Source organism: Mustelus asterias, unplaced genomic scaffold (assembly GCF_964213995.1).
Source record: "Mustelus asterias unplaced genomic scaffold, sMusAst1.hap1.1 HAP1_SCAFFOLD_116, whole genome shotgun sequence".
In the NCBI taxonomy this organism is placed as follows: Eukaryota; Metazoa; Chordata; class Chondrichthyes; order Carcharhiniformes; family Triakidae; genus Mustelus; species Mustelus asterias.
In genome coordinates, this window is record NW_027590156.1 from 730664 (window position 1) to 743783 (window position 13120).

Consider the following 13120-nt stretch of genomic DNA (forward strand, 5'->3'; position numbering starts at 1 on the left):
CAAGATAATTTTCTATTATTGTCTTTGACAATGACGCCGTTAAGTCCCAGGTGGCCCTGCGGGTGTGAAAGTGTCCTATTCATTCCACAGGAGCCTATTGCGCAGGCGCAATGCTATATCTGGAGCGTGCGCAGTGTCACTTTGCCCGGAGACCTGTGAGTGCGGGAGCGGCTTTTTTTAACGGGTGAGTCGGTGGCGCTGCGGGAGAAATGGAGCCGGGAGTCGGGGCAGGGAGGGAGCTATGGCTTCACAAACATCCGCTGTAGGCCGCACGGCCCGAATAAGACCCTGCAGGTCCTGGGTTTACAGCTCCAAGGCTTTTATCTCGAGAACAGGCCCCGGTTATCGGCCGCCATCTTGTTTCAGCGGGGAAGGAGCGCATGCGCTTCTGTCGGTGGCGGGTCACAATGGGCGTGGTTTCAGGGGCTGGTTCAGAACCTCTGTCTTCAGAGGAACAATAGAATCATAGAAACCCTACAGCACAGAACGAGGCCATGCGGCCCATCGAGTCTGCACCGACCACAATCCCACCCAGGCCCTACCCCCATATCCCTACATATTTTACCCGCTAATTCCTCTAATCTATGCATCCCAGGGCACTAAGGGGCAATTTTTTTAGCATAGCAATCAACCTAACCCGCACATCATTGGACTGTGGGAGGAAACTGGAGCACCCAGAGGAAACCCACGCAGAGAGGGGCGGGTCGGGATGGTGACCTCCTCGTGAACCTGCTCCTGGGCCTGGCGAAGCGCGCCATTTACCGGTCCAGGCAGCGGGCGATCGAGGGGGCCGTCCATCCTGACTGTCTGCCCCTCTACTGCGGCTACGTTCACGGCCAGGTGTCCCTGGAGAGGGAACATGCGGTGTCTACAGGCACGGTTGACGCCTTCTGCCCCCGTTGGGCACCGCAGGGGTTGGGGTGCGTTATCGACCCGAATAATCACACTATGATTTGATGTTTTTAAGTTTCCTTTGTACTTTGATTTTTGTTCGGGCTGTTCCCCCTCCTTTTGGGGAGCTGCCCCTTTTACTTTGTCCTGATTTAACTTGAGTTTGTTTATTTGGTTTGACCTTAAAAGAGGCCAACATCTGTGGGTAAAACACTTTCTTTTCTCCCCCTTTCCATTTCTTTTCTCATTCTGGGGGAAATTGGGGACTTGCAGCAACTGAAGGGAAATGAAGTGAATCCAGTCGGTATTTTCCACACATTGTTAGTCCAGTCAGATAGACATATATCTGTCTGGCAGCCTGCATGGAGATTTCCAGCTCTCTCTGTCCAGGACAGGAAGCAGTGAGCATGGATCTATCAATCAGCACCTACAGGAGAATTGGGAGGGTGAATATTAGATACAGCAGAGTGAGAATCGAGGGAGAGTGTGTGGGATGGAGATTTACAGCTCTTGCGTTGTAATATGATGCTGTAGCGATGTTATACATTTCCAGTCATAAAGTCATTACAGCACAGAAGGAATCCATTCGGTAACTCGAGTCCATGCTGACTCTCTGTATAACATTCCAGTCCCATTACCACTCTATATCCCATTCTCCTGCAAGTTTATTTCCTTCAAGTGCCCATCCACTTTCATTTTTAAATAGAATCCATAGATATGGATGGAGATTTACAGCTTTTTGGGACTGGTATATGAAAGAATCTTCCATAGAAACTAGAATTGTCTGTTCTGAATTTCTATCCTGTACTGACACTGATGACTTTTGTAAACTCATTTTACAGGATATTAAAAGAGGAATCACAGACTGAAAACTCAAATGTCACGTCTAGATCTGACAGAGTCATACTCCTTGGGAGCTCAATATCATCGGACTTTGAATCCAGAAGGAGAAATGATTGTCCAGTCTGTCGATTTGAAATGTCAGTGTGACTGGAAAAGCATCAACACACTGTCACACTTGAGTGAGAGTGTTCCAATGCACTGACTAAAGAGCTTTAACCAGTTACACAGTCTGAATAAATATCACACCATTCACAGCGGGGAGAGACTGTACCTGTGTTGTGTGTAGACGAGGCTTCAACTGATTGGCCACCCAAGAGAGAGGCAAGGACACCTGCACCATGGAGAAACCATGGAAATGTGCAGACTGTGGCAAGAGATACAGATACCCATCTCAGTTGGAAGCTCATCGGCTCATCCACACTGGGGAGCGGCCGTTCATCTGCTCTCAGTGTGGGAAGAGATTCACTCAGTCATCCAGCCTGCAGAGACACCAGCAAGTTCACACTGGGGAGAGGCCATTCACGTGTTCTCAGTGTGGGGAGGGATTCACTCGATCTTCTGACCTGCTGGTCCATGAGCGCATTCACACTGGGGAGAGGCCGTTCACTTGCTCTCAGTGTGGGAAGGGATTCATTCGGTCTTCCGACCTGCGGAAACACCAACGAGTTCACACCGGGGAGAGGCCCTTTACCTGCTCTCGATGTGGGGAGGGATTCACTCAGTCATCCCACCTGCAGAGACACAAGCGAGTTCACACTGGGGAGAGGCCATTCACCTGCTCTGTGTGTGGGAAGGGTTTCTGTGATTCATCCAGCCTGCTGACACACCAGCGAGTTCACACTGGGGAGAGGCCATTCACCTGCTCTCAATGTGGGAAGGGATTCACTGGGTCCTCCCGCCTGCAGATGCACCAGCGAGTTCACACTGGGGAGAGGCCATTCACCTGCTCTCAGTGTGGGAAGGGTTTCTGTGATTCATCCAGCCTGCTGACACACCAGCGAGTTCACATTGGGGAGAAACCGTTCACCTGCTCTCAGTGTGGGAAGGGATTCACTCGGTTATCCAACCTGCGGATACACCAGCGAGTTCACACTGGGGAGAGACCGTTCAGCTGCTCTGTGTGAGAAGATATTCAGTCTTTCATCCCATCTGTTGAGACACCAACAAGTTCACGAGTGATTCCAGGGGTTGGATTCTGCTGTCATTGTTTCTGCTCTCAATTCCATCCAGAACTGCATTTTGTTCATTCTCACAGTTGGTCAATGGGGAGGGTCGGAGGGTTTCTTTCTGCTGGACTGGTCGGTCTCATGGCTTTGCCTCCAGTGGGCTGATGCTCTTTGAGTCTTGTTGCGAATACCTGGTTTCAAATTTCACAAGGATCACAGAGTGACCGGGTGTTAGGAAGTTAAGAGATAGTCACTATTTCTGTTTGAAACCCCCCAATGCCCATCCAATTTCCTTTGTAATTGTTTATTGTCTCCACTTCCTCCACCCTCGTAGGCAGCGAGTTCCAGGTCATTATCATTCACTGCATCAAAATATTCTTCCTCACATCCCCCCACTGCATCTCTGATCCAAAACCTTAAATCTGTGTCCCCCTCGTCCTTGTTCCATCTGCGAATGGGAACAGCTTTTCTTTGTCCACCTTATCTAAACCTGTCAGAATCTTGTCCACCTCTATCAAATCTCCCCTCAACCTCCTTTGCTCCAAGGAGAACAACCCCAGCCTGACATTGACAATAAAGAACAAACTAACAGAATATGTTAATACCTGAAATCAAATGGGAATGTTTAATTTCTGTTTTAAAGATATTGTGAATATATTGTCCTGGAGAACAAAGAAATTGGAATAGCTCACTGTGGGTGAGGTTGAATGGAATATATCAATGTGGAATCCTGGTTCATTCCAGTGAAAGTCTGGAATGTGTCGATGGGATGAATAAGTTGATCACTTTCTCTGGGAGATATTTACATCCTTGTCCATTGTTCGAGGGGGTTCAGGATAACCTGGGACTAAAAGACTAATATATCAGAATAGGTTAATTTAGAGTGAATATATTCAAGAAGAATCACAAAGTACGTGGAGTTACAAAGGTACTGTTTGCATAGAAATACATATAACCATTGTTAGTGAATTTAAACATGTATTTTTGATAACATATATTCTGTATTAAAATCATACACCTTGGCTAATGACACTCTAAGGCATGATGGTATATAGCTATGTAAGAAGAACCACATTCTTTGAAAACAATACAGCTACTGAGTTAAGCAAAAAAAAACTCTTATCAGTGTTGGCTTCAGACAGTACAAGCTTCCCAGACAATTGAATGAATAAGAGCATACCGTTTCCCGATAAAGAATTGCTCGGACACAGTGGAAAAGCACTTTTGAATTTATGGACCTATGTATTCTCATGCTGCCAGAGAGTGACATGTTATTGGCCAAGGTAAATCTAGACGAATAATGATTGGTTGATGTCTGGCTGGGTGAGCAAAGTGGGTGGGGAAATGATTTTTGAAAGTTGTATAATTGTAATATTGGAAGCAATGGAATTTAGAATAGTTTGGCTGCCCCAAATTATTCTCTGACGCCCCTGGACCAGGCCTGGGCAATAAAGCACGTATTCAACAGAATTACTGTCTCTGTGAGGGCTTTGGCTCACAGGGCTTCGGCGAAGGCGAGGAAGGTTGTTTGTTTTTCTTCTGTTACACCCCCTTTTTTGTTTTATCTCCCAAAAACTAAAAAGGACATGGCTGGTATGAGTGGGAGGCCAGTATACTGCATTCGGTGTGGGATGTGGGAGTTCCTGGAGACAACTTGCCTCCCGGAAGTCCATATCTGTGCCAGATGCGTGGAACTGCAACTCCTGAAGGATCGTGTAAGGGAGCTGGAGCTGAGGCTCGATGAACTCAGTTTAGTTAGGGCAAATGAGAGATTAATAGATAAAAGTTATAGTCAGGTAGTGACACCAGGGTCTCGGAAGGAAGACACGTGGGTCACAGTTAGGAGGGGTAATAGTCAGAAGGGTGATGTGCCAGAAAGTACCCCAGTGGCAGTCTCCCATAAAAAAAAGGGATGGCAACAGATGGGAGAAGGGAAGGGAGTGAGCAGTCTGTGGAGGGATCCCCTGTGGTTGTCCCCCTCCAAAATAGGTATATTGTTTTGGATTCTGTGGAGGGGGATGACCCTCCAGGGGTAAGCCACGAGGACCAGATCGCCTCCACGGAGACAGGCTCAAGGGTCCGGAAGGGAAAGAAGCGATTTAGGAGAGCGATAGTTGTGGGGGATGCAATAGTTAGAGGCACGGACAGGCGGTTCTGTGGGAGTGAACGAGAATCCAGGATGGTAGTCTGCCTCCCTGGAGCCGGGGTACTGGATGTCTCCGAGAGGGTAGGAAGCATATTTAAAAAGGAAGGTAGTCAAACGGATGTGATTATACACATTGGTGAAAATGATGTCGGTAGGAAGAGCAGGGGGGTCATACGAGAGAAATTCAGGGAGTTGGGTGCTAGGCTAAAAAGTAAGGCCTCCAGGGTAGCAATCTCTGGACTGCTCCCGGTGTCTAGTGCAAGTGAGGCTCGGAACAGGGAGATTCTACAGTTGAACGCGTGGCTAAAGGACTGGTGCAAGAGGGAGGGTTTTTAATTCATAGATAACTGGGAAATCTTCAAGTCAGGATGGCAACTGTACAGAAAGGATGGGTTACACCTTAACTGGAAGGGAGCAAATATCCTGGCTGGGAGTTTTGCGAGAGTGTTTCGGCAGGATTTAAACTAGTGTGGCAGCGGGGTGGGGAACAAAACAGTAGGTCAGTAAATACTGAGGCTGGGGTTGAGCTGGGGGCCAGGGCAAGGCTAGCTAAGAAGAGGAGCACTCTGGAGGAGGATGACCTGAGTGGGCCTGGAGGTCTGGAGTGCATCTGCTTCAATGCAGGGAGCGTAACGGGTAAAACAGATGAACTTAGGGCCTTAATGCTTATGCGGAATTTGGATGTGGTTGCGGTGACGGAAACTTGGTTAAAAGAAGCTGAATATTCCAGGGTATAAGTGTTTTAGGCGAGACAGAGGAGGGGCTAAAAAAGGTGGGGGAGTAGCGATATTAGTTAAGGAGCATGTTACCGCGGTGCAGAGGGTAGACAACTTGGAGGGGTCATGTACTGAGTCGCTGTGGGTGGAACTCAGAAACAGGAAGAGTGCAGTCACTATGCTGGGGGTGTACTACAGACCACCTCTCGGCCCACGGGAAGTGGAGGAAAGGATATGTCAGGAGATTCTGGATAGGTGCAGAAAAAATAGGGTTGTTGTAGTGGGGGACTTTAATTTCCCTGGCACAGACTGGAAAGTGCTTAGAGCTGGGGGTCCGGACGGGGAGGAATTTGTAAAATGCGTACTGGAAGGTTCTTTGGAACAGTATGTAGATAGCCCGACTGGAGAGGGGGCTATACTGGACCTAGTTCTGGGAAATGAGCCCGGTCAGGTCGTCAAAGTTTCGGTAGGGGAACATGTGGCAAATAGTGACCACAACTCTGTTAACTTTAGGATAGTAATGGACAAGGATGAGTGCTGTCATACGGGCAGGGTGCTAAATTGGGGGAAGGCTGACTATAGCCGGATTAGGCAGGAATTGGTGGATGTTGATTGGGAGAGGATGTTCGAGGGTAAGTCCGCGTCTGGCATGTGGGAGTCTTTTAAGGAACTATTGATAAGACTGCAGGATAGGCATGTGCCTGTAAAAAGGAAAGATAGGAAAGGTAGGATTCGAGAGCCGTGGATAACCAGGGAAATTGAGGATCTGATTAAAATGAAAAGGGAGGCGTACGTTAAGTCGAGGCAACAGAAAACAGATGGAGCTCTGGAGGAATACAGAGAGAGTAGGAAAGAACTCAAACGGGGAGTTAGAAGGGCAAAAAGAGGTCACGAGATGTTCTTGGCAGGCAGGATTAAGGAGAATCCTAAGGCATTCTATTCATACGTTAGGAACAAAAGAGTTGTCAGGGAGAAAATCGGACCTCTCAGGGACAAAGGAGGGGAATTATGCTTAGGACCCAAGGGAATAGGGGAGATCCTAAATGAATACTTTGCATCGGTATTCACGAAGGAAAGGGGCGTGTTAACCGGGAGTGTCTCGGAGGGAGGTGTTGACCCGTTAGAGAAAATCTCCATTACAAGAGAGGAAGTGTTAGGTTTTTTAGGGAACATTAAAACTGACAAAGCCCCAGGGCCTGATGGCATCTATCCTCGACTGCTCAGGGAGACGAGAGATGAAATTGCTGGGCCTCTGACGGAAATCTTTGTCGCTTCTTTGGACACGGGTGAGGTCCCTGAGGATTGGAGGATAGCGAATGTGGTCCCGTTGTTTAAGAAGGGTAGCAGGGATAACCCAGGAAATTATAGGCCGGTGAGCTTGACGTCCGTGCTAGGGAAGTTGTTGGAGAAGATTCTTAGAGACAGGATGTATGTGGATTTAGAACGGAACAATCTCATTAGTGACAGACAGCATGGTTTTGTAAGAGGGAGGTCGTGCCTTACAAATTTGGTGGAATTTTTTGAGGAAGTGACAAAAACGGTTGATGAAGGAAGGGCCGTGGATGTCGTCTATATGGATTTCAGGAAGGCATTTGACAAAGTTCCACATGGCAGGTTGGTTAAGAAGGTTAAGGCTCATGGGATACAAGGAGAAGTGGCTAGATGGGTGGAAAACTGGCTTGGCCATAGGACAGTAAGAAGTTTAACAACACCAGGTTAAAGTCCAACAGGTTTATTTTCATAGGCCATAGGAGACAGAGGGTAGTGGTCGAAGGGTCTTTTTCCGGCTGGAGGTCTGTGACCAGTGGTGTTCCACAGGGCTCTGTACTGGGACCTCTGCTATTTGTGATATATATAAATGATTTGGAAGAAGGTGTAACTGGTGTAATCAGCAAGTTTGCGGATGACACGAAGATGGCTGGACTTGCGGATAGCAAAGAGCATTGTCGGGCAATACAGCAGGATATAGATAGGCTGGAAAATTGGGCGGAGAGGTGGCAGATGGAGTTTAATCCGGATAAATGCGAAGTGATGCATTTTGGAAGAAATAATGTAGGGAGGAGTTATACAATAAATGGCAGAGTCATCAGGAGTATAGAAACACAGAGGGACCTAGGTGTGCAAGTCCACAAATCCTTGAAGGTGGCAACACAGGTGGAGAAGGTGGTGAAGAAGGCATATGGTATGCTTGCCTTTATAGGACGAGGTATAGAGTATAAAAGCTGGAGTCTGATGATGCAGCTGTATAGAATGCTGGTTAGGCCACATTTGGAGTACTGCGTCCAGTTCTGGTTGCCGCACTACCAGAAGGACGTGGAGGCGTTAGAGAGAGTGCAGAGAAGGTTTACCAGGATATTGCCTGGTATGGAGGGTCTTAGCTATGAGGAGAGATTGGGTAAACTGGGGTTGTTCTCCCTTGAAAGACGTAGAATGAGGGGAGATCTAATAGAGGTGTACAAGATTATGAAGGGGATAGATAGGGTGAACGGTGGGAAGCTTTTTCCCAGATCAGAAGTGACGTTCACGAGGGGTCACGGGCTCAAGGTGAGAGGGGCGAAGTATAACTCAGATATTAGTGGGATGTTTTTTACACAGAGGGTGGTGGGGGCCTGGAATGCTCTGCCAAGTAGGGTGGTGGAGGCAGGCACGCTGACATCGTTTAAGACTTACCTGGATAGTCACAGGAGCAGCCTGGGAATGGAGGGATGCAAACGATTGGTCTTGTTGGACCAAGGAGCGGCACAGGCTTGGAGGGCCGAAGGGCCTGTTTCCTGTGCTGTACTGTTCTTTGTTCTTTGTGAGGTCTTTGTATTAGCTGAGTTGTAAATCAGTGGAAAGCCGGCATAATACTTGGTCTCTGAAACGTTTCTACATCCATGAACTTTGTTTTAAAGAAATCCACATTTGAAAGCCCGGCCACGACATGAAATATCAGCACCATAACAAGAGGAGATAAGAAAGACAGACACTCACTTTGATCTTTTCATCAGCAATCTGAGAGTTAAGAATGTGTGACATGATGTTCGGACACTGGAGTGAGTGTACAGATGTGATTTGTAACATGTGAAAAATAGCAAGCCTAAATTCATGGTGAGATGGAGTGAAGAGCGGGTCCCAAACACACACAGCTACTTGAGACACAGCAGGAGATGAAATGGCTAATGTGGCCAGGGCATTGAGACAACATTGTGACATCATCAAGGCACTGACACATACTCCAGAGAAACTGAGTTCAAAACAATCAGGATCCAATTAAACACAATACACATGCTCACAAAGTGAGGAAAATTACAGTAAAATGGATCATATAATGGATTGGGACAACTAAGAGCTTGGGAGAAATAATACTGAGTAAGAACTGTCCACAAGTTGGATAGGGGTAAAGAGAGCTGGAGAATCTTTTACATCTTTTATGGACTAGTAACCCAGAACTGACAGCGCTCCTTCAGGAGTAGGAAAGGTCGAGTAGATGTGACCCCAGGCGGGACAGGAACGGAACTGGAAAATAACGGAGTGGAATTGAAATTGTCTAAATGACTGGACTAACAATGTGTGGAATGTACAGACTGGGGAACAATGGGTGGGGGCGGGGCTCCCGGGTCCGCGCGCCTGAAACCGGAGACGTCACCGCGGAGCAGAGTGATTGCTATTGGGTGATTGAGGCAGGGCTCCATTGTGCCGTCACAATGACTCAGAGGGGCGTTCCCAGCACACAGTGTCCCATTGGCAGCAATATCACTGGTGCCAGAAGCCGCACACTGCGGATTGGACACCAGCTCAGCGCAGCTGGCGGTCAGAGCCCCGCCCACCCCACGTGGGCTCGGGTTCCGCCCCCTCATTGTCCACATGCGGCATATTGACCAATGGTTGCCAGGAGGACTGGATGGGCGATGGTCCTCCAGCCAATCAGAGTCCGGGCCTTGTGTCAATGGCCGCATGGAGCTTCGTCTATTGTTGCTGCTGCTCCTCTCCCTCTGAATGAAGATTGAGCTTCAGACAGACTCAACCTTCCTCCTGTCTCCTACATCTGTGAGTAAAACACTTTCTTTTCTCCCCCTTTCCATTTCTTTTCTCATTTTGCGCTTCAATTTTTAACTTCTGGGTCACCACTCGCTGCCTAAGTAAAGATTCTCCTCACATTCTCTATGTATCTATAACCAGGTAATACAGTGTATTACACACACCATCAGTCTGCTCATTTATATCCAAATGTAAAACTGTAACATGACTGTCAGCTTGAAGATTTTCAGCTCTCTGTGCCCACAACAGGAAGAAGTCTCACAACACCAGATTAAAGTCCAACAGGTTTATTTGGTGGCACAAAGCCATCGTCACAATGCTACATTTGGTAGAACAGGAAACTTGAGAAACTCGGCATCACCACCAGCAGCAATCAAGCCTCCCCCGGTACCACAGTAGAAAACAGTACCACTGCAGGGAAGTCCATTGTCAACTTGTCGGACACACTTCAACCAGATGAAATCGAAGTTCTCAATTTCTGCCCCACCACCAAAATAGACCCCAGCAGTCTCGCAGCAGACACAGAGGAATTCATCAGGCGAATGAGGCTGCGGGAGTTCTTCCACAAACCCCAAGAGGCCAACAGCGAACAGAATGAGATAGTCAATGAACTGGAACAGCCGATAGAGAGATCCACGGTACAGCAACCGAAGAGGAAAGAGTCGAATTGGACTCCTCCGGAAGGCCGCTGCCCTCGACTTGACATGTATGCCCAAGCCGTCAGGAGGTGCGTCAATGCCAGATTCATCAGTCACACTCACAAGACAGCCCCGAACATCACCCAAGCACAACGCAACGCCATCTGCGCTCTCAAGATCAAGCGCACCATTGTCATCAAACCAGCAGACAAAGGAGGGGCAATCATCATGCTGAACAGAACGGATTACTGCAAAGTGTCCTGACAACTGAACAATGAGGAAAACTACAGACAGTTACCTGCAGATCCGACCAAAGAATACACCCGTCAACTCAACAGACAGATCAAGACATTTGATCCGGACCTTCAGAGCACCCTCCGTGCTCTCATCCCACGTACTCCCCGCGTTGGAGATCTCTACTACCTCCCGAAGATACACAAGGCAAACACACCTGGCCATCCCATCGTATCGGGCAATGGGACCCTGGGCGAGAAACTCTCCGGCTACGTCGAGGGCATCCTGAAACCCATTGTACAAAGAACCCCAGCTTCTGTCGTGACACTACGGACTTCCTTCAGAAACAGCACACATGGAGCAGTTGAACCAGCAGCACTCCTCATCACAATGGATGTCTCGACACTCTACACCAGCATCCCCCACGACGATGGCATCACTGCAACTGCCTCAGTACTCAACGCCAACAACTGCCAATCTCCAGATGCAATTTTACAATCATCCACTTCATCATGACCACAATGTCTTCACCTTCAACAACCAGTTCTTTATCCAGACACACGGAATAGCCTTGGGGACCAAATTCACACCTCAATATGCCAACATCTTCATGCACAGGTTCGAACAAGACCTCTTCACTGCACAGGACCTTCAGTCCAAGCTGTACATTAGATACATCAATGACATTTTCTTCCTTTGGACTTATGGTGAGCAATCACTGAAACAACGATATGATGACATCAACAAGTTCCATCCCACCATCAGACTCACCATGGACTACTCTCCGGAATCGGTTGCATTCTTGGGCACACACATTTTCATCAAGGACGGTCACCTCAGCACCTCACGGTACCGCAAGCCCACGGATAATCTCACGATGCTCCACTTCTCCAGCTTCCACGTTAAAGAAGCCATCCCCTACGGACAAGCCCTCCGTATACACAGGATCTGCTCAGATGAGGAGGATCGCAACAGACACCTCCAGACGCTGAAAGATGCCCTCATAAGAACAGGATATGGTGCTCGACTCATCGATCGACAGTTCCGATGCGCCACGGCGAAAAACGGACCTCCTCAGAAGACAAACACTGGACAGGAGGACAGAGTACCCTTTGTTGTCCAGTACTTCCCCGGAGCGAAGAAGCTACGACATCTTCTCCGGAGCCTTCAACATGTCATTGATGAAGACCAACATCTCTCCAAGGCCATCCCCACACCCCCACTACTTGGCTTCAAACAACCGCACAACCTCAAAAAGACTATTGTCTGCAACAAACTACCCAGCCTTCAGGAGAACAGTGACCATGACACCACACAACCCTGCCACAGCAACCTCTGCAAGACGTGCCGGATCATCGACACAGATGCTATCATCTCACGTGAGAACACCATCCACCAGGTACACGGTACATACACTTGCAACTCGGCCAACGTTGTCTACCTGATACGCTGCAGGAAAGGATGTCCCGAGGCATGGTACATTGGGGAGACCATGCAGACGCTATGACAGCGGATGAATGAACACCGCTCAACAATCACCAGACAAGAGTGTTCTTTTCCTGTTGGGAACACTTCAGCGGTCACGGGCATTCGGCTTCTGATCTTCGGGTAAGCGTTCTCCAAGGCAGCCTTCACGACACACGACAGCGCAGAGTCGCTGAGCAGAGACTGACAGCCAAGTTCCGCACACATGAGGACGGCCTCAACTTGGATCTTGGGTTCGTGTCATGCTATTTGTAACCCCCACGACTTGCGTGGGCTTGCAAAATCTCACGAACTGTCCTGGCTGGAGACAATACACATCTCTTTAACCTGTGCTTAAACGTCTCTCCACTCACATTGTCTGTACCTTTCAGACTTGATTACCTGTAAAAACTCGCATTCCAACCATTATTTTGTAAATTGAGTTTGTGTCTTTATATGTCCTGTTTGTGAACTGAAATCCCACTCACCTGATGAAGGGGCAGCGCTCCGAAAGCTAGTGTCTTGTGCTGCCAAATAAACCTGTTGGACTTTAACCTGGTGTTGTGAGACTTCTTCCTGTGTTTACCCGAGTCCAACGCCGGCGTCTCCACATCCAGGACAGGAAGCAGTGAGCATGGATCTGTCAATCAGCCTGAATAGTATATATATTATATATTTCCAGTTATTCATCTCTTGCTTATTAGAATCATTAGCCTTTGGATTTTTCTTCCACAGGGATCAGTGGAAGCTGAGGGTTATTGAAGATATTCGAGGATGAGTTAGATGGATATTACATTGATAAAGGAGTCAAGCGTTATGGAGAACAAGTGGGAAAATGGAGTGAAAGTTAAGATGAGGAGGGATTTCCTCACTCAAGGATGTAGTGAAGTTTTTGAATTCTGCACTCCAGAGGACTGTGGAGCCTCAGTCATCAAATATTTTCAAGAGAGAGATTGGTAACTTTTGAGGCATTGAGCAACATGGGGGACAGAACATAGAACA

General features: G+C 48.1%; 2 protein-coding genes across 2 annotated transcripts in view; one reads left to right on the forward strand and one right to left on the reverse strand.

Moving 5' to 3' along the window:
• Positions 1 to 13120, reverse strand: part of LOC144484579 (uncharacterized) — a 104980-nt gene that overhangs the window by 37138 nt on the left and 54722 nt on the right. The window lies entirely within an intron of this gene.
• On the forward strand, positions 153 to 4362 carry LOC144484593 (uncharacterized). Its single transcript, XM_078203075.1, has 2 exons — positions 153 to 184; positions 1734 to 4362. The coding sequence occupies exon 2, from the start codon at positions 2073 to 2075 to the stop codon at positions 2856 to 2858; it is 786 nt and encodes a 261-aa protein (XP_078059201.1). The 5' UTR covers positions 153 to 184; positions 1734 to 2072; the 3' UTR covers positions 2859 to 4362.

What these genes read in the sequence shown, in the direction of transcription:
- LOC144484593 (XM_078203075.1), top strand. Translation starts at nt 2,073, where the DNA reads ATGGAGAAACCATGGAAATGTGCAGACTGTGGCAAGAGATACAGATAC.